This window comes from Aquarana catesbeiana, linkage group LG03, assembly GCF_042186555.1.
Source record: "Aquarana catesbeiana isolate 2022-GZ linkage group LG03, ASM4218655v1, whole genome shotgun sequence".
Classification (NCBI taxonomy): Eukaryota; Metazoa; Chordata; class Amphibia; order Anura; family Ranidae; genus Aquarana; species Aquarana catesbeiana.
In genome coordinates this window covers 688,914,544-688,938,452 of record NC_133326.1, presented here as the reverse complement: position 1 = coordinate 688,938,452, position 23,909 = coordinate 688,914,544, and the positions used below count along the sequence as shown (strand labels likewise).

The 23,909-nt window shown below is 43.3% G+C and overlaps 1 protein-coding gene across 1 annotated transcript; it reads right to left on the bottom strand.

The window, feature by feature from the left end:
- Nucleotides 1-211: 211 nt before the first annotated feature.
- LOC141134166 (olfactory receptor 11A1-like) lies at nt 212-1,033 on the bottom strand. The gene has a single exon (XM_073623750.1). The coding sequence runs from the start codon at nt 1,031-1,033 to the stop codon at nt 212-214; it is 822 nt and encodes a 273-aa protein (XP_073479851.1).
- Nucleotides 1,034-23,909: the final 22,876 nt, after the last annotated feature.

Sequence of the window (23,909 nt, the reverse complement as noted above, 5' to 3'; positions counted from 1 at the left end):
AAACGGCGAGGGTTTACAACCCCTTTAAGCTGTTACAATTCATTTAATTGAAAACAAGTTCTTATTGAACATCGATGGTAATAATCTACATTTTTAGTAAACAATACATCTGAACATTTTATTAAAGGAGCCAAAGACATAATTGATGTGCCAGATTTTATTATTCTGTGATAATAACGTATAGTTGCGATATTTGTAAATGTTGAAGTCTTCATGTCTTCCAGTGTATATAACGGCATATGACAGCATGCATATCCTTGTTCCTCAGGCTGTATATTATGGGATTGAACAATGGCGTTACTACAGTAAATACAACTGATAAGATTTTGTTTAGGGCCAATGAATGTCCTCTCACTGGAATAAAATAATTTATGAACATGGCTCCATAAAATATACCCACCACCAAGAGGTGAGCGCTACAGGTAGAAAAAGCTTTCTGCCTGCTACCAACAGACGGCATTTTAAGGATGACTATAAATATACACACATAGCTTGCAATGATTAAAATAAATGGAACAGCAACCATGGGGATGGTTAGAACAAATATTTCGATTTCCAGACCAGAAGTGTCTGAACAAGCAATAGTTACAAAAGGAGCAAGATCACAGAAGTAATGGTCAATGTTATTTCGACCACAGAACTTAAGCATTACTAGGAGGCTCATTGGGATCAATCCCAAAATAAAACCTAACATCCAACAAGAAATAATCAAGAAATATTGAAGGTTGTGGCCCATTATTGTGTTATAGTGTAAAGGTCTACATATGGCCAAGTATCGGTCATAGGACATTACTGTGAGCAGATAACACTCAGAAGTACCTGAAGATACATACAAATAGCTCTGAGTGATGCATCCAGTGACAGACATGGTGGCTCCATCCATCCATATGATACGTAACATATTGGGGACAATAACAGCCACTAAACACATTTCTGAAAGTAAGAAATTTGTTAGGAACGTGTACATGGGGGAATGCAGAGATGTTTTGGTTGACACTAGTATGATTATCATAATATCGAGGAGAACCGTCATAATGTATGCTGAAAATATAAGAGTGAAGAGAAGAAACCTAAACCCACTGAGTCCAGGGAATCCAAGAAAAAACAATTCAGCCGCTGCTGTTGCATTTTCAAAATTCATGGTCATTTTCATGGCTGCAAAGACAGAAAATATTTTAAGGTCTACATAGCTTGTTCTTTGTTTTCACCTTATGATGACATTATTTGACATTGAACACAAAGTATACAATAAAACTTTATATATCAACCTCTTTTTATGATAGAGGTTAACAGGGCCATTTAATAAGAAACATACTCAGCTGTCTGGGAGGCTTACCCACCAGGTACCAGCTGGGTCCAGCCATGGGACACAGCAGATGGGTGATGTAAAATAGGATATGCACATTATCTGACCAAACCTGCCCACGGCTGGGTACCGATTGAGAAAGGGAGAACAAGGGAAAGGAGGAAGGGTGGGGGGGGGCAGGCCTCCCTGGAAAAGGGGGGGGGGGGGTAGTGTGGAGGGTATGAGAGAGCATAGCAGGGTAGAGGGAGAGAAAGGTGGAGGGAGAAAGAGGGAGATGGTGCTCCCCAAACAGAAAGCATCTCGAGCCCCAAGGATCAGTCAGGCTGTGCAACTTCCCGGAGGTATGCTTCAGTGTAGATGTAGTGTTGCCATGGTCGCCATGTCTCCTGAAAGGTCTCCTCCCTACCGTACAAGGTGGCCATGAGATCCTCCATGTTTGTAAGTTCATTCACCTTGGCAAACCACAAGGATTTCGTCGGCGGGGAATCCGATCTCCAGAACAAGGGGATGCATGCCTTGGCAGCGTTTAATAGCTGGACGGTAAGGGAGGCTTTGTATTTCTTGATGGGTCACTTTGAGAGGTGCTGCAGGCAGGCCCCGGGGTCTCCCTCCAAAGTTACATCAGTCAGGAGCTTAACCGTGTGTGCCACCTCCCGCCAAAAAAGGTCTAATTTTGGGGCAATCCCAGAAGATGTGAAGCATTGTTCCCTCCTCCGTACCACATCGCCAGGATAGACTGGAGACTTGCGGGAAGAAGCGGTGCAGAGAAGTAGGCACTCTATACCATCGGGTCATGATTTTGTAGCAGGACTCTTGAATTCTGGGATGACTTCTGGGCAAAGTGTAGGATCTTCTCCCTCTGAGAGTCAGTAAATCGGACTACCAGATCCGCTTCCCACTTGGAGAGGAAAGGGGGGATAAACCCTTCTGCTGGTTGATTTAAGGAGGAGTAGATTAGAGATAAACAGTGAGGGATTGGTTCTCCGCAGTGGCAATTTGTTCTAGTTCCGTGATATGCCCGGGGTGTGTGCGCACCAGCGCAAAAGGTTACGCAGTTGGAGACCGCTCCAGGAGTCCAGCGGGGAGTCAATAGCAGACACCCCTGCTTCTGCTGAGAGTTGGCCATCCTGGCCCAGAAAGTCCTGAAGGTAAAGCCACCCACCCGCAGTCAAGCGCCTAAAGACAGGATTCAGAAAGCCGGGTGGGAAGTCCGGGTTACCCAGGATTGGCACTATAGGGGAGGGTATCGGGGACACTGAGGAGTGTCGGAAGGCATCTCTGGCCAGTGGCCACCAGTAATGTGCTGCTAGTGTCGGATGACCAGTGAGGTCCCTTGGCAGAGGGGTAGTGATCTACGGTGGTGGTCCAGCTATGACCAGGCCATTTTTTGCGATACGGCACTGCATCGCTTTAACTGACAATTGCACGGTCGTGCGACTTTGTACCCAAACAAAGATGACGTCCTTTTTTCCCACAAATAGAGCTTTCTTTTGGTGGTGTTTGATCGTCTCTGCGGTTTTTATTTTTTGCGCTAGGAACAAAAAAAGAGCGACAATTTTGAAAATAAAAACTATATTTTTTATTTTTTACTATAATAAATATCCCCCCCCTAAAAATGTAAAAAAATATATTTCTCATCAGTTTAGGCCAATATACTATAAATATGTATTCTTCTACATATTTAAGGTAAAAAAAATATCGAAATATGCGTATATTGATTGGGTTGCGCAAAAGTTATCGCATCTACAAAATAGGGGATAGATTTATGGCATTTTTATTATTTTATTTTACTAGTAATGGCGGCTATCTGCAATTTTTAGCGGGGCTGCAATATTGCGGCAGACAGATCGGACACTTTTGACACTTTTTTGGGACCATTGACATTTATCCAGCGATCAGTGCTATAAAAATACACTGAAAACTGTGTAAATGTCACTGGCAGGGAAGGGGTTAACACTAGGAGGGTGATCGAGGGGTTAAATGTGTTCCCTAGGGAGGTGTTTCTAACTGTGGGGGGATGGGACTGACTAGAGGAGGAGAGAGATCGCTATTCCTAATCACTAGGAACAGCAGATCTGTCTCTCCTCCCCTGTCAGAACGGGGATCTGTCTGTTTACATTGACAGATCCCTGTTCTGGCTTTCATTCCCACGATTGCAGGTGGCCGCTTTTTCGGGCGCATCGGGTCCCCCGCCGCACGCCTGCTATCACTCTTATCCACCTCAATATAGGGCACTTTCACCCCCTTCCTGCCCAAGCCATTTTTCAGTTTTCAGCGCTGTCGCACTTTGAATGACAATTGCGCAGTCATGTTACACTGCACCCTAATTACATTTTTATCATTTTTTCCCCACAAATAGAGCTTTCTTTTGGTGGTATTTGATCACCTCTGCGGTTTTTATTTATTGCGCTATAAACAAAAGAAGAGGGACATTTTTGAAAAAACACAATATTTTTTACTTTTTGCTATAATAAATATCCAATTTTTTTTTTTTTAACAAATTTTTTCCTCAGTTTAGGCCGATACGTATTCTTTTGAAATAAATTGTAGCGCTAAAAACACACATAAATATAAAGTTCAAAGTGCATATAAACGTAATGTCCCAAGAAAAAAACAAGTGTGTGATCCAAAGGAACAAAAGTCCACAGTGAAAATAAATGATCCGTGTATCAATCCTGTCTGCTTCCCAACCTTCAGCTTGTATATCATCAATTTAAGCGAATAGATGGAATACGCTTACCAGAGAAGTTGGATTCTACTGCCATGAGCATAGAATCAATGGAGCTTAATGCCACCCAGGGCGAAGTGGTGGAGTGTTGGAGGCAAGGGTAGAGCCTCTACCAGGCCGAGACGTCCCCTCTTTACCCACCGAAGCAGAGCCGAAAATGGGTTCCAGAAAACGAAGTGGTTTCAGGAGATAATGTTTGTCCACATGATTGGGAAGTAAAAAATTCCTTTTAGAAAATGACAAGAGGAGGCTGCTTGTATGTGATCCCAAGGCGCCCGACACAGATCCCCCAGCGAAGGTCCAAACAGACCAAGGGCTTGGATCAGATCAAATGATCCAAGAGGATAAAATATCACGACTGTCACCGCACAGAGAAGGCACTTCCAATGTATATGGGCCAGCTGGAGATATAATATATTTCCAGCTCAGGCAGTAATCCTGTGTACCTACAGGATCCTTAGATGGGTGTGAGGATTGTGCATTTGAAGAGGCCTCCACCATACGTTTTTTTGGAAGTTGTGGTTCTTTATTTGGTGATTTCCATTTGTTTTTCTGTGTTTTTTTCTTTTTATTTCCAAAGGTAGAAGTTTTGAAGGCAGCTTCTCGTTCCTCGGAGGAATGCAAAGTAGCCCATTATGCTTTACCTTTGCAGGGAAACAAAGAGGAGGTAAACCCATCAGGGTTTACTTCCTCTTTAAGAAGAGCTATTTGAGAAGTCTGAGGGGTGGGCCTGTCTGTAATTTCCATGATGTGGAATACTCTATTCCAGAGTCTTCTGATCTTGGGACAGTCCCACCAAGTGTGTATCATAGACCCAATGTGTCCGCAATTACGGAAACACAGTGGAGATGTATTCGGGTAAATTTTAGCAATTCTTAGGATAATACACCACCTCATTAGCACTTTCAGGTTAGCTTTGATCAGTATTGTGTTTAGTAAACCCTTAGAGGCTGAGGTTGATGCTCTGTGCCATTCCCGCAGGCTCCAGCTCTGTCCCAGGTCTTTCTCCCACTCACTCATGTAGAGTTTTAGAATCAGCTGAGACAAGTAATCGGTATATCACTGTTATCCCTCCCCGCTGCTCCATTGCCTGACCACACCACATGTCATATGCCGTGACCGTCGGAGGGTTGAGTGCAGAGGACCCCAGAGAATGGACAAAGTGAGAGATCTGGTGCAGTCTGAACCTTTCCGACCTGGGCATTTCCAGCCTGCTAGAGAAATGGGCAAGAGTTAGAGGCCCCACCGAGCTGACAGAGTGTCCAATTCTATAGAGCCCCTTGTCCAGCCACCATTGAAAAGCCTTGATGTCCATACTTGGGGGAAAGAGGGGGTTTTAAAAGATATGTGAGAGCGGGTGCCAATGTGAGATTAGAAGTGGGTTCCTCTTGAAGGAGTCCCAGAGGCTTAGGGAGTGGGATAGTGTAGGGGCCATAATGGCAGGTCTAGTTTTGGCAGGGCACCATAGAAAGAAATCTAGGGTGTATTGAGGAATTGCCTGCCGCTCCATATGTACCCAGTTGGGGTGTGCTTTTTTCGAATAGATGACAGAGATTTGAGACAATTGAGCTGCGTGATGGAACCAGATAAGGGTCGGCAATCCAATTCCTCCCTGATCCCTGGTTCTAAAAAGGTTCCCCTTAGCCACCCTATGTCCTTTGGTTCCCCAAATGAATTGGATTATCTTGGATTGGATTTGTCTAATTTGATCCCTAGGAACTGGGATGGGTAATGACCTAAATAAGTATAAAATGTGTGATAAAAGGGTCATTTTAACGGAGTTGACCCTGCCTAGCCATGAAAGTCCCAGGTTAACCCATTGTGTGGGATTGCTCCCTAATTTACGAAACGTTGGGGGGAAGTTAGCGGCGTATAGGCTGTCAACTGAAGCCGTCAGGTCAATCCCTAGATAAGGGATTGCTGTTTCGTGCCATTGACATTGGAAGTTTTCTTTGAATTGTGTAACCAAGCTGGCGGGTAGGTTGACGCTCAATGCTAGGGATTTCGATTAGTTCACCCTAAGTCCAGAGATTTTACCAAAGTCATTGAGCACCCTGCAAATATTTGGTAGCAAAGTTAACGGTTAAGTGACAACGAGCAGTACATCATCAGCAAAAAGGGCACATTTATGAGTCCTGGACCTACAACGTACTCTGCGGATATCAAGGTTGTCCCTCATGGCAAAGGCTAGGGTCTCAATGACAATGGCGAAAATCAGTGGTGATAAGGGATACCCCTGCCTCGTACCATTGCGGATTGGGAAGGATTCCGAGTAATATGCCTGCATTTTAATTTTTGCCTTCGGTTTGGAATAGAGGGCCCCTATTATGTTCAAAAAGGATTGTCCAAAACCCCATCTTTGCAGAAGAGAGACAATATTGATTGCCCTCCTGATCTGATCTGGGCCCTGTCTCCTAGGTATGAAACTGACCTGGTCCTTATGTATGTAATGACTGATAAAATTGGAGATTCTGTCCACTAAAATTTTTGTCAAGATTTTAAGATCATTATTGATTAATGATATAGGGCTGTAATTTGTAGGAAAACTAGGGTCCTTGCCAGGTTTGGGAATAACTGTAATGAAGGCCGAGTTTAAGGCCTTACCAAGCTGAGTTCCTGCTCGTAATTGGTTGTAGAATCTAGCCAGGTAAGGGGTTAGGGTGGGGGAGAAGTGTTTTTAGTATGGAATGGAGAAACCATCAGGGCCGGGGGCTGAATTATTTTCGAGATTTTTAATGACTTAAGTCACTTCTTCAGCTGAGATTGGTGATTCCAATTCAGCCCTGTGTTGGTCTGTGATCTTAGGGATATTTAGTGAATCGAGAAATGAGTCCCGTAAGTTAGGGGAGGAGACCTTCCCTTCACTACTATATAGGGAGCTATAAAAGGTTTGAAAGACTTCCAGGATTTTTTGAGGGTTTTGTGATAGGGTGCGATCATGAAGTTTAATTTTGGGTAAAGTGTGATGTTTGATTTTAGGGGTCAACCTATTGGCCAGGAGGGTACCTGTCTTGTCTTTCTGGTGATAAAATCTGCCTCCTTCCCAGCGTAGACTTTTTTCGGCTATGGTGGTGAGAGCAAGATTCAAGGCTATACGTGCTGTTTCAAGTATTTCCGCGGAGGCTGGGGTGGGGCTGCGTTTGTGCGGTTCACATCTTTGCAAAAATTCCTTCTCCAGCCTATCAATATCTGCCTTGCGGGCTTTAGGTATCCTAGAGGCAATTTGAATAATTTTTCCCCTAATAAAGGCTTTATGTTCTGCCCATAGTGTGGTGGTTGAGACGTTATTGACATCATTTAATAAAAAGTATTCCTGTAGTCCCTTTTTCAATTTCAAGTGTATGGGTGGGGTTGCTAAGGATTGAGGCATTAAGTCTCCAGCAATACCCTTTATGGTGTCCCGAAGGTCTGCTCATGATAAGTAGGAGCAGGGAGTCGTCCAACCAGGCAGAGTCTTTTATGACAGACTTAGTCATCAGCGGGATATGGGTCGACAGTAGAAAGAAGTGATCAATTCTAGCATAGGTATTATTGGGATTAGAAAAATGTGTATAGTCCCGTGCATGTGGATTCATCTCTCTCCACACATCCACTATCTCCTGGTGAAAAATCTGTCTAGCTACATTAAAGCTCTGTCTGGTGGGACGGATACGGTCCCTGCCTGGTGGGCGATATTTGTCCAGTCCTGCATCAATAGCAGTGTTAGAGTCTGCTTCATACGCAACCAGACCCTTGGTAAGTGGGTTCAAGGTGTGGAAGAGGGTCTTGAAAAATTTGGATTGCCCACTATTTGGAGCATAATATGAGATAAGTGAATAGAGCTGTTCATCAATGAGACCTTTCACAAGCAAGAACCTGCCCTCCGGGTCCTTAAACTCTGAGAGAAAAGAGAATTGGTATTGCGGGAAAAGAATATGCCCACTCCTTTGGTTTTGTTATCGGAATTTGCCAGATAAAATCTGTAAAATTTAGAGTGTATAAAGGAAGGGGAGTATGATTTAGGAAAGTGGGTCTCCTGGAGAAACAGTATGTCTATTTTATGGTCATCATGGTAGGACTGGAAAACTTTCCGGTATTTATTGAGTGAGTTAAGCCCCTGAACATTATGCGATGCAATGCGCAGGGAGGGATGGGGTCAGCCATGGAGCAGCCCAGAGGTCATTGCCATCGATCCCCAACCACCTACCTTCGGTCCAGGGGAATGCCCGGAGTCCAGAGGGATAGCAACATCAATGGTTTTAATGTGAGAGCCTAGGATCTGGAGATCCATTTTAATATCAGTAGTGATCCTGGCTGCAGTCTGTGCTAATCCCCTATCCAGCATTTCTGCAAACCTGGAAAACATGAGGGAGATATCATGTTGCTGGGGGCTGCGAGGCTCTCTGTCCTGGTATGCCACAGTCTGCCCAGGGGATGCTACAGCAGAGGGGATATCATCATCTCATTAAGTGTCTGATTTAAGAGAGACACTGTGGTGGCTGGTGATAAAGGGCCCCCTGGTGGATGTGGTGATTGGGGCTCTGCCACATACCTCCTCCTGCAGAGAGTCCCGCTATAAAGAGGGGTGAGAGGCCCCTGCATTAGTTGCCTCATGTAGCGGCCATTCCACCGCCATCTTGGGAGCTGCTGACGTCTCTGAGGAGGCTGTAAACTGAGCTTCCAGGCCTCTTTTCACCGCCCCCCCAGCATAGAAGTGTGCCCGCTGGCCTCCCCTTTGTCCCAGCGCTACGGTAGTCCCTCTCGGGTGATGCCGCTCAGTGCTGGGATTGACCAATGGACGGAGCGGGACGGAGCGGGACGGAGCGGGACGGAGCGGGACGGAGCTCCGAGATCAAGCGGCCATCTCGTTCAGCTCTGCACGTGCACCTATCCGTGAATTGGATTTAAAGTGTAACTCAACTTTTGTACTCAACTTTTGTTGAGAAAAAACATCCCTCTCTGGGTGATCTATCTACAATACAAGAATTTTAACAAACTTTGTTGCAGATTTCTACCCTTTGTTATTCTAAAGAAATCCATGTGTGTTTCTCTGTGCAGAGTCTAAAGGGAGTGGTTTCATAATTATCAACCAGCTGCCGTATCTGCAGGGCTCTAATGAGGAAAATTGCTGGGCCTGCATGCCTTTAGACGTGATTTCCTATTGGGAGTTTCTCACCAAAAATGACATTTTTGTTGCAGGGAATGCCGGAAATCTGATTTGTATCTTGGAAAATCAGTGAGCCAATCACACAAGCAGGAAACTACATATCTGGGGGGCATTCTGTATATATTCTGTGTATAGAACACCTCTATGTAGCCATATTGCATTTTACAGAAAATGACAGCGGCTGCAGATTAAAAAGGAAAGGTTGTTTTTAATAACATTCAATTACAATATGACTTGTGTCGCAATTGTACACGCTATATTATTTTTTTTTTTTATTTGTTATTTTTTTTGCAACATTTACAGTACAATAAATGCTGTAATTGTATTTATTGGTTGAACGAGATGGACTAGTCTCCCTCCCCCCCCACTAACTATGAATCAAAAGGGAGAGAGCAAAGGGGGTGGGACTTTATATGAAGCACCTGATTGCAAAAAGGTAAGTTGGTGAACATATGTATGTATGGTACATCCGGCTAGCTGGAGACCCAAACAAAGCCGAGATTGGCATTGTTCGGGTCTCGGATCTAAAAACCTGGAAGCGATGTCAAGATATCACTTCCGGATTACTGGCATCCTAAAGGCGCCAGTTTTTAAAAATAGAAAGTATTCAAAAATGCAGATCTTGACGTTTTGAATACTTTCAAGTGCAAAGGAGGGGTTTGGGGTCTTATAGATCCGACCCCGGATCCCTCTATCAAGAGTACCTGTCGCTGTTTATTACTGTCAAAAAGGATGTTTACATAAATACTTTAAATCTACAGAATATCGGCACCCGATATCGGCTACCGGCCAATTGGCCTGAAAGGCAGCCAAAAAAACTGTATCGACCCTGAAAAAACAGTATCGGTCAACCCCTTAAAAAAAAAAAAAAAAAAATATATATATATATATATATATATATATATATATATATATATATATATATATATATATATATATATATATATATATATATTTATATAACAGGAATATTGAGCTATTCATATTTTACATTTTATGTTGCCTTCCCTGAATGATCCAAGTATAATGGATGCTGTCATTTAGGATAAAGCAATATCACTTCATAATTTACTTATGGAATTTTGCACATCAGACTTTCATGTTTATAATAGCATACTGCCAAGAATGTCAGCCCCCTGGCAACAATGGGACATTTTTCACGGTAGTGGTAAAGAATTTTTCTTGCCGTCAACCAATACATACGTCTACATTAAGCATTCAACTTTTTCCACAGGTTTGTACATTTTTATATCATAACCAGAAGTGGCCAAATTGGTTTTTAAATTTGGCAAATGTAATATTTTGTTCTCTACAATTTTGCTAGGTTTTGATTACTTTAATGTGTGAGTTAAAGAGTTTTTATTTAAAGAGTTATTTAAAAGAGTTACTTTAAAGAGGTGATCTGATCTGTGATGAATCATGCAGTCTAAAATAGATATGTGCAATTTGTTTCGTAACTAAATGAAATTTGGCCGAATTTTGCATTTTTCGGACATTTGGATGCATCACAGCGCCAGGCTCCGTTCCCTGCGAGTGTTGCGATGCTCGGGGACGGAGCACGGCACCAAATTCAAAAAGTGAAACACACACAATACAGATTACATTAGTGTATCAAATTATTTCACATTCCTTTTGTCCCTAGCGGTTTGTCCAGTGCACTGCATGCAGTTTTAGATTATAAATAATATTCTTTCTGCCTGGAAACTGGAGATATTCCATAGCAACCAAAACTGTCCCTTTACATTAAAAGCGGTTTTAGACCAGCTAGAAAACAGCGATAATAAATTAGAATCACTTGCAGAATTGAGCGATAGTGATTTGTGGGGAAATTTGTCTTCAAACACTGAAAGTAATGACAGCGACCATTCTGCAACTGAGAAAATTTCTGTCTTTTTGATTTGATTACATTATTGAATAATTTTTATTATTATTATATTATTATGTGTTATAATTATTTATAGTTATTTATTATATTATAATTTATGATTTCATGTTTCAAACTTTATCATCACCGGGCTGTCTACTAGACTCTGGTTTGGACAGATTTAAGTGAGTTATTTTTAAGAATTACAGGCCTATAATATAAAACGCCAAATTTCCATGCAAAACATTGCACCACTTTGAGCATCAAAAATCTGAAATAATCATACCGCCAAGGAGGTTAATTTGTTAAAGGTCTAATGAAACAGCAGGTTGACTCGGAGTAAATCTTGCAGCCAATGTAGCGGATTCATTTTGTGCTGGAGGTTGGATTAATAATACTGGCAAAGTGCATTCCTGAGAACTGAGTGAGAGAGAAGGGTGTTGTATTTGAGCAGAGGAGACGAGTTTTGAGAAGCAGCAGAAGAGCTATTGTGTGTGTGTGTAAGGCTACTTTCACACTGAGGCAGTTTTCAGGCATTTTACGCTAAAAATAGCGCCTGTAAAGTGCCTGAAAACTGCCTGAAAACTGCCTCCCATGCCTTCACACTGGGGCGGTGCGCTTGCGGGATGGGAAAAAAGTCCTACAAGCAGCTGTATACAAGGCTCCTACACTGCCCCTACCCTGAAAAGTGATTCGGAAGCTCCACGACACGGGCAGTTCAAACCCTAGCGGGGGTTAAAAGCTCGCCCCCCGCTAGCGGCCGAAAAGCATCGCTAATGGACCCACCACCCCAGTGTGAAAGCAGCCCTAATGGATTCAGACTCTAAACATCAGGTTCCTACTGGTACCAGCAGCAGTGACACAGCACAACCACTGGCAAAGTGCATTCCTGAGAAGCATTTTGAGAATTTTGAGAAGCAGCAGAAGAGACATTGTCATTGTGTGTGTTAATGGATTCAATATTATTATTATCATTATTATTATTTCTATAGCGCCAACAGTTTGCGCAGCGCTTTACAACATGGGGGCAGACAGTACAGTTACAATACAAATCAATACAGGAGGGATCAGAGGGCCCTGCTCATTAGAGCTTACAATCTCCCACAACAACCAACTTTCTGAATTACGATTCGTTATCACAAATATATATATATATGCATAAATAATGAATTATCCAAAAAAAGAAACAATAAAAAAAATTGATTCGTTATAACGAATATCTATACTCTACAGAAATAACAAATTATCTGAAAACACATTAACGTAACATAACGACTATAACAGAACAAAATGATGTATTTTACAAATGAAAACTAAACAAAACTAAACAAAATTTGCCGCCGTGCACAAGTGTTCGAAATACCATGTAATTCATTTTTGTAAATCCCATTTTGTCTATAGATCATAGAAATCGGCATGCATATATTTGGATAATTCTGAAAGTGTGTGATTCACAGAAAAAGATATGATTCCCTTAAAGTGTAAGTTCACCTTTTCAGAAATAATAAAATAAAATGTGAACTCACACTCTCTCTCCACCCTTCCAATCCCTGCTAAAGTTACCTCCACAAATGATGAGCTGTCAGAGGAAATATGAAGTTCCTGCTTTTCTTCCCTTCTTTGTGCAGGGCTTCCAAGATGGGTCAGAGTGATTCTTATTGGGGTATATTTCATGGCTGACTCTAAACTGATGAGCTGTAAAGACATTTAAAGTGTTGCCTATGGAGAATCTTAGGTACCATGGCTTTTTGCAATATCACAGGTGCAATCAATTGTAAGACTTGACATAGTTTGACTGCAGATAAGAAAACCTCATTGCCGTCATCATAAAGAGCGTTGCTTTCATTTTTGTATTTAAAAAAATCAGGATGCCTACTCATTAGTCAATCAGTACCTTGACAATCATTATAATTTCAAAGACTGGTAATTTTGCTTTTGAAATATAGTGGCTATAAAAAAATGATATGTGTACAAATAAACAATTCTTTATGATTTTTCTTTGACTGTAAATCATGAACAATGAGTGTAAAGCAGAGAAAATATCAAGGCCCGTTGATACAATGATCCTGAAATAAGACAATCCAAATGTGTGTGAGAATGAGCTCTTGGTATAATTTACTGTGTTATTTTCTATAATTCAATAATAATAATTATTATAATGTTCAGTGAGCTTTTATATATATGTAAATATAAATATATAAATATTCTTGTGTCCTTGGAATTAATGACTAGTTATCCCTGGCGTACAATTTATATACTCCTCAGGTACAATAATCTTGATTGCTGAAATTGTTTAGCATTTTTTGTAATTAACTATGGGATTTTAAAACTGGTTTGACTATTCATTTCAGTAGGAGGTCAGCAATAGCAGCCTTTATATTTTTTTCGTAAATTATTTACATTCTATTAGAAAGTTTTTTGGAATCTCAAAGAAAAAAAATTTAATTTTTTTTTTTTAGATTTTATTCTATACTTTTTACTATACGTCATGGGGGGGGGGGGGGTCTATGGCATAAGGGGATCCTCATACTTTACTGCTCACTGCTCACCCTTCTTAAATACCAACTTGGACCCCAAACGAACAGATTGAGATGAACGTTTCTAATTGACTTGTGCGGTGCCAAGTCTCCTCATTCGTTTTTCATACAACTCACGGTTTCATAGGCCTGAGTTTATGTTTTTAATTTGCCTGATATGCCTCAGGCAACTCGGCCTTGGTAGTTCTTGAGACTGACACATTTTCAGTCCTGCACAATGTATACTTTGTCATTAACCACGATCATTGTTAGGAGGTTGTTAAAATAAAAAAAATTAAAAAGACAGAGATTTTACTTTCCTTAGAGAAACTTTGGGGTACATTAAGTTATAACTCTTGCTTATGACAGTGTTGTTTTCGGTTGCATAGGTCATGTTACAGGCAGCGGATATCAAAGACCATCTCTCCTTCTCTGGCCAGGGGTTCTGAACAGGGTAGCACGCCCTCCTTAAGAACCTGGACCGTCCCAAGACTCATGGCGGAACTGTGACGTAGGGGAATTTCGTACCCGACTTCGGCTCGCAAAGCGGAACTATTAAGATTATTATTACTCTGTACTTCAGGCTCTAATACTGAGCAGGTTACCCTACAGGCTGTCGCCTCGTCCCTGTCACAGATTCACACCACCCTGAGCTCGCTGGTGACCTCCTGTCAGGAGTTACCGGCCAGGTTGAGGCTTTAAAGAGCCAACCAAGTCCAGTCCCAGTGGATCCTGCCATTTCAGGGACATCAACAGGTTCCAGGACTCCCTTGGTACCAAGCCCCGGGGCCTTTAGCTTTAGGTAAAGCTCAAGTGCTCCCTCCGTTAACTCGGCTCACTTCATTCCTGGGATTATCAAAAAAGATATTTCAGATGGCAAAGACGTTTATTTGGCATCCCTCTTAATTGTCGTCTACGATGTAGCCGACAACAAGTCGTACACTTGCGGTGATGTTTCCATGGTTTTAACCGCTTCCCGACCACCTCACAACAATATACGTCAGCAGAAGGGCACGTACAGGCAGCATCAAGTACCTGTACGTTGCCTTTAAGAGGCGGCTTGCAGTCGTGCGGCACACACGCATCCGCCGGGAGCTTCGTGAGCGTGATCGCAGGTCCTGCTGGCTCGATGTCCGCGGGGATACCCGCGATCATCTCACGGAGAGGAAGAACAGGGAAACGCTGATGTAAACAAGCATTTCCCCGTTCTGCCTAGTGACACTGTCACTGATCACCGCTCCCTGTAATCGGGAGCGGTGATCAGTGTTATGACACACACAGCCCCCCCACAGTTAGAATCACTCCCTAGGACACACTTAACCCCTACAGCGCCACCTAGTGGTTAACCCCTTCACCGCCAGTCACATTTACACAGTAATCAATGCATTTTTAATTGCACTGATCGCTGTATAAATGTGAATGGTCCCAAAATCACACCAAAAGTGTCAGATCTGTCTGCCACAATGTCGCAGTCACGAGAAAAATCACTGATCGCTGCCATTACTAATAAAAAAATATTAATAAAAATGCCATAAAACTATCCCCTATTTAGTAAACGCTATAACTTTTGCACAAACCAATCAATAAACGCTTATTGTGATTTTTTTTACCAAAAATATGTAGAAGAATACGTATCGGCCTAAACTGAGGAAAAAAAATGTTTTTTTAAATATTTTTTGGGGATATTTATTATAGCAAAAAGTAAAAAAAATGCGTTTTTTTAAAATTGTCGCTATTTTTTTGTTTATAGCGCAAAAAAAAAACGAAGAGGTGATCAAATACCACCAAAAGAAAGCTCTATTTGTGGGAAAAAAAGGACGTCAATTTTGTTTGGGAGCCACGTCGCACGACCTCGCAATTATCAGTTAAAGCGACGAAGTGCCGAATCACAAAAAGTGCTCTGGTCTTTGTACAGCTGGTCCAGCTTTGGTCCGGGGGTTAAGTGGTTAAAGACCAGGGACCACAGGCTCAACCATAAGCTTTCCATCCCAGAGTTTGTCCTGGCTTTCAGTTGTTAGGGAAATTATTTGTTCAGTGAGCCCCCAGAAAAGGGAGGAGCTGGATCTTTACCTCTATGAGGTAGTGGAGTTAGGTCAGAAGTATGGTGGGTCAGTTTTACGATTATCATTGTTTTTCCGCTGCCATTTTGCTCAACCCCAGGTGATAACAGTCTGGAGCAATTTTGACACTAAGCTGTTTTGCTGGCATTTTGCTGGGCTGAGGTTGCCAGTTTGTGTGACATGCCTCTCATCCTCTCATACCACATACTGGTGCCCGAATACTGAACTTCCCATTCTACTAGGTACGTCCAGGACAAGCCTTTTCCAGAGTGGAATTGCAGTCACTGCTAGGCATGCTAAATTTGCCATGTGATCATTCCCCATGATAGATCGGTCATTTCTCGTTGTTGGCCTTGTTACCCTTAGCCCCTGACTCAGATTCTCGGGTCAAGTTAGATTCTGTGGCTCTATCTGGCTTGCATGTGGGACGAGTTCCTTCAACACTGGAACGGGGTCGCCATGTCCATCCTTGTAGAGTCGGTTTTCTCCTCAAGGTTGAGTGATGCAGCAGCCACTAAGGGCTATGCGGCTATTTTTGGCACTTACTGGCAGCTGGGCCATGGCCAGGCGAGATCTTGGAAAATCCAGGGTTTGCAGAGATATCAACTTTGTTTGAGATTGACCCCATAGCGTTGGCAGAGCAGGCGTGGGGTTGCTTTTGGATAGGTGAAATGGTGGTTTTCTCTATGAACAACGATCGGGCCACCTCACAATTGTTTAACAAGGTAGATCCAGGTCTTTTACTCATTATGTCTTTTGTACATAGGCTGATTTGGCTGTCCCTTCAGTTCCATTTTCCATACACACTGTAGGTTCATCTGTGGTGTAGAGTATACAGCAGAGGATGCTCTACCTCGTTTTGAACCACCCACTATTTTCCCGACAGGTTCCAGACTCAAACATCTGTGTCACACTGTCCCCACTTTTCTCACTACTAACAATGGACTAGATCCCCACTGGGCCAATGCTTATGACATGGCCTGGGATACCTTCCAGGCTTTCCAGTCTAGGTATCCTAGGAGTGATTGCCACAACATTCTATATCTACTTGCTTTCTGCCACTCACAACTCAAGCTGTCCTACAGCACTATCAAGACATATCTGGCAGGTTTCCAGCATTGTTGCCCTTGCGGGACATTAATAGGGCATCCATTTTTGCAGCACATCCCATCAAGGCCATTCTCAAGGAGATTCAGAAGAGTAGCCCTCTTACCACGGTTAGCAGACTCCCCATTACAGGGCATATTTTCTGGAGCATGTCCGATTTACTCTCTAGGTCTCCTTTCGGGCTGCTACCCAGCTTGGTCCTCAAGTCATGTATCTGGTTTTCTATGGATTCCTCAAGCCAGGCGAGTTCACTTGTATGGGGACGAGATCCCGCAAACTCATGATTAGTTAGGTCCCCCGTTCATTTCCAGTTGCATTTGTTCGCTTGCAAGATGCAGCAGTCAGGAGCCGGTACTGAAGTTAGATTTTTCGAGACCAGCAATACCTGGCCCAGTCACAGTTTCAGATCAGCTCATGGTGATCACTGCGGATAAATCCAGGCATAGTCCACATTTACCTTTCCCTAGTACTCCCCTCTTTACGGCACAGTTCATGTAACATTGCGGCACCCTACTGCCAAACCTAGGTTGAACCCCCAAAGCTTATTCCGGACATTTCTTCAGGGTGGGGGTGGCTTCCGCTGCCTCTCACCAAGGGGTCCTTGATCACGTAGTTAAGAAGTTAGGTAGGTGGAATCCAGCATGCTTCTCCATATGTATCCTGGTTCCACATGTGGAGATGTCACGGGCATTCATGCATTTGGATTTTTTGCTGCATACGGTGACTTTCAATAAATCTGTTTTGCAAGCTCATCCTACTGTCTTTATTTTTGCCCCCTTTAGGCATACCGACCACGTGACTATGGCACACCCCAGGTTACTTCCTGTTTTCCCTTCATACCTTTCCTAATACAGTCTACTAGAGACCCCGAGTACAAATGGGAAGGCTGACCGCAGGTCAGCCTGAATTTGTAGGAGGAGTCGGGCTGTTATTAAGCCTGCCCTCTAGCCTCCATCTCCTGTCAACGTTTCTCTCGTGTCCCACCTGCCCTTTCCCCTTTCTTTCTATTTCTTCTCTTTTACGTATACTTGGGTATGTCACAAGGCATTCTGACCACGTGACTACGGCACACCCCAGCTCACTTCCTGTTTTCCCTTCATAAATTTCCTAATACGGTCTACTAGAGACTCCGAGTACAAGTTAAGTTGTAATACTGCACAGTGCTCTGGATGGTGGTCTGAGGTGACCTATAATTCACAGTGCTCTGGACAGTGGTCTGAGAAAGCCTGCAATGCTTTCAGTGCTCTGAATGGGGGTTTGAGGAGGCTTGTAATGCTGCACAGTTCTCTGGATGATGGTCTGAGGAGGCCTGTAATTCACAGTCCTTTGGACGGTGGTCTAAAGAGGCCTATAATTCACAGTGCTCTGAACGGTGGTCAGGAGGAGGCTTTTAATGCTAAAGAGTGCTCTGATGGTGGTTTAGGAGACCTGTAATGTTGCACAGTGCTCTGGATGGTGGTCTGAAGAGACCTGTAATTCACAGTGCTCTGGATGGTGGTTTGAGGAGGCTTGTAATGCTGCACTGTGCTCTGGACGGTGGTCTGAGGAGGCATGTAATGATGCGCAGTGCTCTGGACAGTGGTATGCGGAGGCCTGTAATGCTGCACCGTGCTCTGGACAGTGGTCTGAGGAGGCCTGGATTGATGTTCAATGTTCTGAACAGTGGTTTGAGGAGGCCTGTAATGCTGCACAGTGCTCTGGACATGGACAGTCGGAGGAGGCTTTTAATGCATTATACACAGTGCTTTGGACGGTCTGAGGAAGCCTGTAATGCACACAGTGCTCTGGGCGGGAGGCCTGTAATGTACACACTCACGATGCTCTGCTTTGGATGGTCGTAAGTTAGAACTCTCTTTATGAGGCCTGTAATGCACAGTGCTGCTCTGGATGGTCATCTGAGGAAGCCTGTAATGCTGCACATTGCTAACTGCTAAGCACGCTATGGACTCGTTCACTTGCTGGGAGCAGAAGCACTCATGGGCACTACACAGGCGGAGCTCCAGGGAAAAACAAAAGTTCACATGGGTAAACATCCCTTCCTCACATTTTCATCAGAGTCTTTAATTTCACCAAAAAGACGAGTTTCGTTGGTCAAATTTGCCACTTCCTCAGTGTGAAGGTAATACATAGATGTCTCGAGATACTGTACAGTTACATTTACATATAGCTATCAATGGGTTTTTCCAACTTACTTCAAGGATATTACACCCCTGATGTATACTTAAGGATCAAAAACATAGACTCCCAGAGCATGAGAGTGACCAACTTTACCCTGAATATTCTCCACTCACATCCACAGAAGGTTGTGTATTCTACAGGGATGGGTTACCGTAACCTTGTCAGATGTTATTGTCCAACTTTTTTTGCACTCTGGGAACAAATATTTTCCCTACATATACTTATTACACTATATGGGCTCACCTGTCTCCTCTCTCCATTGTTTTTTCACCCTGGATTATTCTGTGGGCCCTCTCCTTGCCCTTTTGGTTCCACCTTATGGATCCTGGAGGACCACTGCCTCATGAATACTCCCTTGAAAACTGCAACTTTCCTTGCAAGGTGAACAGCCTATTGCCTGGTATACAGTGCCTTGAAAAAGTATTCATACCCCTTGAAATTTTCCTCATTTTGTCATGTTACAACCAAAAACGTAAAATGTATTTTTTTGGGATTTTATGTGATAGACCAACACATAGTGGCAAATAATTGTGAAGTGGAAGGAAAATGATAAATGGTTTGCAACATTTCTTACAAATCAATATGTGAAAATTGTGGTGTGTATTTGTATTCAGCCCCCTTAACTCTGATACCCCTAACTAAAGTCTACTGGAACCAATTGCCTTCAGAAGTCACCTAATTAGTAAATAGAGTCCACCTGTGTGTAATTTAATTTCAGTATAAATACAGCTGTTCTGTGAAACCCTCAGAGGTTTGTTAGAGAACCTTAGTAAACAAACAGCATCATGAAGACCAAGGAACACACCAGACAGGTCAGGGATAAAGTTGTGGAGAAGTTTAAAGCAGGGTTAGGTTATAAAATAAAAAATCCCAAGCTTTGAACAACTCACGGAGCACAGTTCAATCCATCATCCGAAAATAGAAAGAGTACGGCACAACTGCAAACCTACCAAGACATGGCCGTCCACCTAAACTGACAGGCTAGGCAAGGAGATCATTTATCAGAGAAGCATCCAAGAGGTCCATGGTAACTCTGAAGGAACTGCAGAGATCCACAGCTCAGGTGGGAGAATCTGTTCACAGGACAACTATCATGCCGCGTACACACGACCGTTTTTTTCCGTCAAAATAAACTCCGAAGGTTTCTCCGACAGAACTCAGACAGAATTCCATTTAAGCGGTCTTGTCTACACATGGTCAACCCAAAGTCCGACCAAAGTCTGACCGTCCAGAATGCAGTCACATACAGCACGTACGACGGGACTAGAAAAAGGAAGTTCAATAGCCAGTAACCAATAGCTTCCTTCTCATACTTGCTTCAGAGCAAGCATTGTTTTTGGTCCGTCGGAACAGCATACAGACGAGCGTTTTGCCCGATAGGAATTGGTTCCGTTGGAAATATTTAGAACATGTTCTATTTCTAGGTAAGTCAGAATTTTCGAAAAAAAAGTCAGATGAGGCCAACACACAATCGGAATAGACAATGAAAAGCTTCCATCTGACTTTTTCTGTCGGACATTCTGCTCGTGTGTACACGGCTTTAGTCATGCACTCCACAAATCTGGCCTTTATGGAAGAGTGGCAAGAAGAAAGCCATTGTTGAAAAAAGCCATAAGAAGTCCCTTTTGCCGTTTGTGAGAAGCCGTGTGGGGGACACAGCAAACATGTGAAAGAAGGTGCTCTGGTCATATGAGACCAAAATTGGCCTAAAAGCAAAACGCTATGTGTGGCAGAAAACTAACACTGCACATTACCCTGAACACACCATCCCTCCCCACCGTGAAACATGGTGGTGGCAGCATCATGTTGTGGTGATGCTTCTCTTCAGCAGGGACAGGGAAGCTGGTCAGAGTTGATGAGAAGATGAATGGAGCCAAATACAGGGCAATCTTAGAAGAAAACCCGTTAGAGTCTGCAAAAGACTTGAGACTGGGGCGGAGGTTCGTCTTCCAGCAGGACAATGATCCTAAACATACAACCAGAGCTACAATGGAATTGTTTAGATCAGGGGTGTCCAAACTTTTTTTCAAAGAGCGCCAGATTTGATGAAGTGAACATGCGTGAGAGCCGACCATTTTGCTTAACACGGTCTAAGTGTGTTCGTCTGAGCACTAATACACTGCCCAACAAGTATTCTCTTGCCTTTGTGGCTGTGTGTGGTGAAGAGATGAGCTCGGGCATGTTATTTGGATATACCGTATTTATGGGCTTATAACACGCACCTTCAGTTTAAAAAGGAAGTTTCAGGAAAAAAATCTTAAATTTTAAATAAAGACCTGTGAAGCAAAATTAGTGTCCATCAATGCAGCCTAATCAGTGCCCATCTGCCTCCCTCAAAAGTGCCATGAATTTAGCCCCACCATTGCCATGAATGCAGCACCCACCTTGCCGTGAATGCAGCACCCACGTTGCAGTGGATGCAGCACCCACGTTGCAGTGAAGGCAACACTCACCTTGCCATGAATGCAGCACCCATGTTGCCATGAATGCACCAACCAAGTTGCCATGAATGCAGCAAACTCCATTGCCATTAATGCAGCAAACCCCGTTGAAAAGAATGCAGCACCCCCATTGCCATTAATGTAGCACCCCCATTGCCATGAATGCAGCAACCCCCATTGCCATGAATGCAGCACCCCCATTGCCATTAATGCAGCACCCCCATTGCTATGAATGCAGCACCCACATTGTCATGAATGCAGCACCCACATTGCCATGAATGCAGCACCCACATTGCCATGAATGCAGCACCCACATTGTTATGAATGCAGCACCCACATTGTCATGAAAGCAGCACCCACATTGTGATAAATGTAGCACCCACATTGTCATGAATGCAGCACCCACATTGTCATGAATTCAGCACCCACATTGTCATAAATGCAGCACCCCCATTGTCATGAATTCAGACTCACCATTGCCATCAGTGCAGCCTGATTCATGCCCATCTGCAGCCTTGGAGGAGACAAAGAGGGGGCGGGGCGAGTGCCAACAGACATACAGGAGAAACTCCTGTTTTCTCGGCGGCCTCTTTAACAGAAAGTCCCCCCTCCTATGATGGACAGAACAGTCGTCCAATGGCAGCGCAGGAGACGAGACTTCCTTGTACAGACCGCCGTGTAAACAGGAAATTCTCCTGCATGTACGGCACTCATCCCGCCCCCTCCCCGTCCCCTCCAAAGCAGCCAGCATATATGTCTTTTGTGGCCCCTGGCGCCTGGGGATGCGTTGGGGGCCACAAAAGATATATAAGATATATATAAAGATATATATATAAGACTTGCAGCTGTAATTGCAGTGAAAGGTGATTCTACAAAGTATTGACTCAGGGGGTGCCATACAAATGCACACCACACTTTTCACGTATTTATTTGTAAACATTTTGAAAACCATTTATAATTTTCCTTCCACTTCACAAATTATGTGCCACTTTGTGTTGGTCTAAAAAAAAAAAAAAACAATAAAATACATTTACGTTTTTGGTTGTAACATGACAAAATTCAAGGGGTATGAATAATTTTTTCAAGGCACTGTACACTACAAGTTTCTTTTTTTCAGATAGAATGAGCTCCAGTCGGAGCCCCTGTACTAACTATGCAAAGATAGTACAGCAATCTCCCCCGCTGAGCTGAAACGACATACACATGGCCAAATGTCAGACGTTTTTTTTTTTTTAAATGGCCGATGTCTCCCAACATTCAGCCCATGTGTATGAGGCTCATTCGACTTTAATAATTCAGTTCCTCAGAGTCTACAGTGAAAGCCTATTTTTATTTCAGTGTTGGCTCTGAAAATCCTCTGCCATCCAGTCTTCTTTGCCCTGATCCAACCTAAGATCTTTAGATTAGATTAGATTAGATTAGAAAATGTATTTTTCAATTTCTACCGAATAAATTGGTGGGGTGGGTGCTGCATTCATGGCAATGGTGGGGCTGAATTCATGGCACTTTTGACGCTGCAGATGGGCACTGATTAGGCTGCACTGATGGGCACTGACCCTTATTTTGCTTCACAGTTCTTTATTTAAAAAGATTTTTTTCCTGAAACTTCCTTTTTAAACTGTATGTTTAGGATCGTTGTCCTGCTGGAAGATGAACCTCTGCCCCAGTCTCAAGTCTTTTGCAGACTCTAACAGGTTTTCTTCTAAGATTGCCATGTATTTGGCTCCATCCATCTTCCCATCAACACTGACCAGCTTCCCTGTCCCTGCTGAAGAGAAGCGTCCCCACAACATGATGCTGCCACCACCATGCTTCACGGTGGGGATGGTGTGTTCAGGGTGATGTGCAGTGTTAGTTTTCCTCCACATGTAGCGTTTTGATTTTAGGCCAAAATTTCTACTGCATGAAACGTTCCAATACATTGAATGTTAAGTGTTACACACGGTCGGACATTGATTGTACATTCCGACAACAAAATCCATGGATTTTTTCAGACGGATGTTGGCTCAAACTTATCTTGCATACACACGGTCACACAAAGTTGTCGGAAAATCCGATCATTCTGAATGCGGTGATGTAAAACACGTACGTCGGGACTATAAACGGGGCAGTAGCCAATAGCTTTCACCTCTATTTATTCTGAGCATGCGTGGCACTTTGTGCGTCGGATTTGTGTACACATGATCGGAATTTCCAACAACGGATTTTGTTGTCGGAAATTTTTATAGCAAGCTCTCAAACTTTGTGTGTCGGAAAATCCGATGGAAAATGTGTGATGGAGCCCACACACCGTCGGAATTTCCGACAACAAGGTCCTATCACACATTTTCCATTGGAAAATCTGACCGTGTGTACAGGGCATTATGACTTTTGACGGTCTGAACTCCGGAGGACTTTTTGACGGACTTTCGATGGATTTCTGACAGAGTTCCGATGCAACGGACTTGCCTACACACGATCACACCAAAGTCTGATTGTTTCGAACATGATGACGTACGACCGGTCTAAAATAAGGAAGTTGATAGCCAGTAGCCAATAGCTGCCCTAGCGTCGGTTTTAGTCC

What these genes read in the sequence shown, in the direction of transcription:
- LOC141134166 (XM_073623750.1), bottom strand. Translation starts at nt 1,033, where the DNA reads ATGACGGTTCTCCTCGATATTATGATAATCATACTAGTGTCAACCAAA.